The sequence below is a fragment of the Ictidomys tridecemlineatus genome, chromosome 4 (genome assembly GCF_052094955.1).
Source record: "Ictidomys tridecemlineatus isolate mIctTri1 chromosome 4, mIctTri1.hap1, whole genome shotgun sequence".
NCBI classification, from domain to species: Eukaryota; Metazoa; Chordata; class Mammalia; order Rodentia; family Sciuridae; genus Ictidomys; species Ictidomys tridecemlineatus.
Window position 1 is genome coordinate 126660615 of NC_135480.1, and position 6191 is coordinate 126666805.

The 6191-nt window shown below is 32.7% G+C and overlaps 1 protein-coding gene across 5 annotated transcripts in view; it reads left to right on the forward strand.

The window, feature by feature from the left end:
* Positions 1-5238, forward strand: part of Tut7 (terminal uridylyl transferase 7) — a 59403-nt gene extending 54165 nt beyond the window's left edge. For all 5 annotated transcript variants that reach the window (XM_013363833.4, XM_040285593.2, XM_040285592.2 and 2 more), the window contains one exon: positions 4222-5238. In XM_013363833.4, coding sequence (XP_013219287.1) covers positions 4222-4289 — 68 coding nt within the window. In that variant the 3' untranslated portion in view covers positions 4290-5238. The remainder of the gene's footprint in view (positions 1-4221) is intronic.
* Positions 5239-6191: the final 953 nt, after the last annotated feature.

Here is a 6191-nt window from a genome sequence, read left to right on the forward strand (position 1 = left end):
TAGATATCTTTTTTCATACTGATGTATAAACGACTTTTTATCATTGAGCAGAATTTTAAAGCCTACCCATTAAAAAAAATAATAAAAAAGCATTCCTCCTTATGATAATAAATTTAAAATAGAAATAGTTTTACAAATAACATGGGAAGAACTCATTGTCAGTGAATATAGATCATTCTTTGATACCTTTTCTTAATATTCCAGTCTACAAATATATCATTATGTATTTAATTGTTCCTATTGATTAATCTCTCATACTTAATCTATAATAAAAACATTTCTATGAATTGGATTTTAAAGCTTTTTGTTAAATCTTCAAGTGTAAAAATTTCTACATTGATTTATTTTTACAATTTCAGGCTATATCATTGATCATGTAACAAATGTTACATATTTTGATTAAAATTTACATTTTATGTTTACTTATGAAAATTACTTTCATTAAATGAGGTATTTATGAAATATTTCCCCATGCATTCATGTATATTTAGATCAGTGCTACTTATTGCGTGAGTGAAAGTAGTTTTTTATCATTTCTAATACTAAACTTTTTTGTTTTACAGTTTGTAAACATTGTGAAAGTTCATTAGGCTTTATAGTAATAAATTAAAATAGTAAATTACTTTGAGAGTTTGGAAATGGAAACTGTATTTTAATTAACAATGACATCCAATTATTTAATTCCTTCTTAATTATATGACCAAAAATTATATAGGGATATGTCATCAAAAATTATTTGTATTGGTCATCCAGTATCAATGTAATTTTTTTAAATTTTCCATATAAACAAGACTTATTTTCTGCTTTTTCTACAAACAAATCTTATAGCTCTTTTAATATCACTGCACAGAGACCCAGTTCACCCGCTATCAATGTAATTTTATAAAAGCTGAAAATTGGGGTTTTTATTAGAAGCATTCACATTTACTATGGCTATATCAGCATTTTGTTTGCCTCCTTTCCTCCTCACAATGTTACTATGAAAAGGCTGTAAAGTACTATGAAAAAACACTGAATAACAATACACAGGTACAGAGTTAAGTTTCAATTTGCTGTAGGAACAGAGTGAACAGTGCATCTTTTAAGAGACATTCTCAGACTCCTGTCTTGAAAAAGTCTATATATATACTCCATATAAGAGGCCAAGTTTTTTTCACCTCTGGGAAATGCACCACAGTAAGATTTGGATAGTTAGGAGATTTATGCCTTTTTTTTGTGAAGTAGAAAAGAAATAATTGTGAAAGAGGTGTTGGAAAAAGAAGTGGGAAAGCTGGAAATTGGCTCATTTTTTATTTTATTTTGTTTATTTTTTCTTTTTAGTTATATATGACAGTAGAATGTATTTTGACATATCATATATACAATGGAGTATAACTTCCCATTCTTGTGGTTATATATGATATGGAATTACACTGGTCTTATATTCATATATGAACATATTAACATTATGTCTTGATTCATTCTATTGTCTTTCCCATTCCTATCCCTGCCCCCCATCCCCTGGAAATAGGCTTTCTTAAAACTATCCTTACCTACATGCCCTGTCAAGTAGGCTGAGAACACATGGACACCTGTTTATGCAACACTATAATGGATGAATGTGTATTTGCCTATTTGTCAGGATAAATCCTCACTTATGATAGAGTGTGTACATTTTGACCATGATGCCACTACTGTCAATCTATAACTGTTGACAATCCCAGAGAGTTAATGAATAATGTTTCTCAAACACTGACTTCATGGGGATAGTCTTTATATTTTACCAATCTGAATTTCTGTGATAACCATTGAAATCTTAACATTTTTCACATTTTCATTACATCTTATTTATGGATTTGTATTTTTATATCAGAGTATTCATTTCTATTTTTAGGAGCATCTTTTGCACAGGAGTTCATTCACGCTTTGTCAGATGTGTTACAAGAATCTTCACTTCACCATCAACAACTCTTATTTCATCCTCACTTAGATATGTTTGCCATACATGTTTGTTTTAATAGTTTGATTTAGCCGATGTTTAGGTGATTTCAAACCATCTGTAAAAATTTTATAAATTTTATGTTTTCCCTTAGATTATATAAAAGTTCCATTCATTTTCAATTCCAATAATTTGGGGGGCTTGGGGGTTTTGTTTGTTTTTTTCTTTTTTTGGTACCAGGGATTGAACCCAGGGGCACTTAACCACAGAGCCACATCCTTAGCCCTATTTATTTTTTTTAGTTTTGAGACGGGGTCTCGCTAAGTTACTTAGGGCTTTGCTGTGTTGCTGAGGCTGGCTTTGAACTTGCCATCCTCCTGCTTCAGCCTCTCATGTCATTAGTACTGTTCTTAGAAAAATATTTAAGATTTTGAGAAAAGCATGAAACAGGTTCAAAAAATATAATCTATCTTATAGACAACTGACTTTTTTTTGCTTATCTTCTTTGATTCTAAATAAAAGACTATTAAGATAGTAGAAGTACCTTTTAACTATCATCACCAGACCCATCTCTCTCAGGTCCCACTCTACCCAAGAAGCATCCATTATTATAAGTTAGCTCTTACATATGTGTACTTGATGAATTTTTACATTTAAATGGCATATTGTAAACTTTAAAATAATATTCCCCACCTATTTTTCATATCTAGTTAAAAATTTTTAGATTTTTATATGCTGCTACATATATTTAGTATTTTGTACAATATTCCACTATATGAATACAAAATATTTATGTTTTTATTGCCTAGGATATGGGCATTTATACCTGGGTCTTATATTTTGCTGTTATAAGCAGTACTGTAATGAACACCCTTGTGGGAGTCTTCCTTGAGCATGTATGAGTGATTCTATAGGTTAGTATACCTACAAGTGAAATCCTTACATCGTAGTATATGTGCATTTTAGTTAGATACTATTAAATTACCATCTTACTGGCTAAACAATTGCAGCTCCCACCAGTAGTGTCTGAGCTATTTCCACACATCACATCCTTACAAATACTTGATTTTGTCAGAATTTTAATTTTTGCAAATTTGACGGATGAAAACTATTTTGGTGGTATTCATGCACGTCTATATTTTCTTGACTTTAGTAAGGCTAAGTACTTTTTTTACATATATTTAGCCATTTTTTCTCTTTTGTATATTTTTTTTCTTTGCCCAGATACCTGTTGGTGTTCATCTTTTCTATATTGACTTATAAGTCCTTTAGATATGGTGATATGATATGCTTAGGAAACTCCCACCTACTATGTTTTAAGTATTTGCTACTGCTTATACTTTGACTTTTTTTTTTAAGAGAGAGGAGAGAGAGAGAGAGAATTTTTAATATTTATTTTTTAGTTCTCGGCGGACACAACATCTTTTGTTGGTATGTGGTGCTGAGGATCGAACCCGGGCCACACGCATGCCAGGCGAGCGCACTACCGCTTGAGCCACATCCCCAGCCCCTACTTTGACTTTTTTAAAAAATACTTATATTTAATTCTGTAATTCATTTTGGAAATGCATGAAGAAGCAGGGATATGGTTGGAGAAAGGAAACTAACTTCTTTCTCCCTCAAAAAAATATATATTTGATACAATACTAGTTATTGAATAATTCATACTTTCCCCTATTGGTTTGAAATTGCAAACTTCATTGTGTACAAGTACTCTGTTATGCATCATCCTAAAGAATTTCTCAACTGTCTCTTGTTGCATTGATCTATTTGTTTAGGCTCCAGAACAAACTTTAGTAACTGCACTATTGTATGCTTGAATTAGTAATTCTCTTTCCTGTCCTTCACTTATGAATATAATAAATTTCTTTTTTTCCTTTTATAAGTTATAAATACCATGTCACCACCCAAAACTTAATCTGCAGAGTAATGATGCAAGATATTTATTTCTGGTCCAAGAATTCTTTGCAATCTATTCTAGTTAGTTGCAAATGAGGACTCTAATCTATTTAAAGCAGAGTCTTGAAAAGTTGGGTTTATCTGCCCTCTGCACCAATGAAAGTAACGAATGGATAAACGTATTAAAGTAATCACTCTAGCAGCTTGTCTGCATTTAGAAAGAGTTGACTAAACATATGTTTAATATGTCATATGTACTTTTCAAGTCTAATTACTTGATTCAAAACAAGTGATCATTTTGATGAAAAAAATTCTGTAATTAACAATAAGAAGTTAATTTTATGATTTTTTTGAAGTGAGACTTGTTTCATTTATGTTGGGTTTTGTTTTTTCCCCTTCTCTAGGTAGCCTTTCCAGTAAATATATGACTCAGGGAAAAGCCTCATCGAAGAGGACCCAGCAGGAATCATGAGGGAAGGAAAATGCAGCATTCTAATGGCCACTCAGGCATCCCTATTCACTTGGAAAATTAGGTTCATTTCACAGGACATAGCAGCATAGATCAGGCTTCAACTTAACATTCAAGGGAAATGTCGGATTTTTTTAATTTAATGATATTAATGAGGAAAAAAATTTTTAATATAGTCTTATCTACCACCAATCCCCATAGATTTAAGGTTTTTAATAGAAAGCCATGATGTATGTATTTAAGCCAGGTTTAAAAAAAAAAAAAAAAGTGTAACTAACTATGGGCCAGTATTCAATGAATACAGCTTCATGGTTTTAATTCTTTGTAAGCACACAAAAAATAGTGTGCTGAAAACCCCAAGTAAATTAACTCCTTTTTTTCCCTATAAGTCCCTTTTTGTTTTGAAGAGGGGAAATTATATTTATTGTTGTTTACTGAATCCTTGTGTGGAAGCGTATCAAATATGTGTGAACTGCTACTGCTGTACTTAGGATTTACAAACATTATTTTATTGCTCTTTGTAGAAGTGATAACATAAACATGAGTATTTATGTGAGCCTTAGTGGATACGCAAGTGCCACTGAGAGATCTCTGGGTGTTTTCCTCTCTAATTTTAAGTAAATTGACAGAACTACTATGCTATAAAAATGAAGTCAGGAAAACAAGTAGTTCTGTTTGCTTACTAGTAAAAACATTTTCAAGGGAAAAGTGACAAAAGTGCTTTTTACTTTTTATGATATTCAGAAATTAGGGTGGAGAACTTTTAAAAACCTTAAGATCAGTGATGCTGTCTCTGCCAATCATAAGTTTGATTGGCATCATTCTGGATCTGACTGGAGCCCTCACAGAACTGTTTCTCTAACTTCACAAGCCTTTCCAAAGTAGTACATGGTCAGAACTATGCCTCCGTTTATTTATCATTTTGAAATAAAATCAAAATTTCCACCTGTAATTTTATCCACATTATTTTCTAGTGAAAGAGTTCTAAATTTCATTAGGAAAATAAATCAAGGAGTTAGGACCATGTAAATCTCAATCCCTTCTTGTTGGGGGCATGGGGGACAGTGCTGAGTATAGAAGCCAGGGCCTCACAAGCATTCTACCTCTGCGCTATATCCCCAGCCCAAATCTTCTTTAATAGGATGCACACGAAGTTCCCTTTGTTGTGTGCCCTGTGATAATTGATGTTTATCTTAACCCACTATGTGCCAGACCCTAGGTATGAACACAAAAGACACAAATTGAAGGATGCAGAGAATGTTACTGGCAAGCACTACAAATGTGAGAAAACTCAGGCATATACTCCCCACCACTACCACCACCCTCTGTCTTTTTTGGAACTAAAGATCAAACCCAAGGCTTTGTGAATGCAAAGCAGACACTTTGCCAGTGAGCTACATCCCAGCCCCCTTTTTTTATTTAAAAAAAAATAAATAAAAGTACTTGAAAACATTCTAGCTATGGAAGAATCATCAAAATTAAGAACTTTAGAGGGCTGGGGTTGTGGCTCAGCGGTAAAGCGCTCACCTCGCATGTGCAAGACCCTGGGTTCGATCCTCAGCACCACATAAAAATAAAATGAATGAAATAAAGTTATTGTGTCCAACTGCAACTAAAAAATAAATTAAAAAAAAAGAACTTTAGAATTTGAAAATCACAGTTACAAAACAATTACTGATTGTTCCTTACTCAGTTTAAACAGACTCACCAATTACACAACCTGGGATGATCCTGCTCTACATGACTTTCTTCAGCTTTGGCTCTTCTGATTTCTTCTCTTTGCTTAGGGCATTAATGTCAACAGGGCTACAATCAGTCACACTTTCTTTGAAAAGCCTATTGATGCTGTTCTGTTGTCTTCTGGCATTATAGCAGAAGAGTTCTGTTAAGAGCAGCCTAATTTTT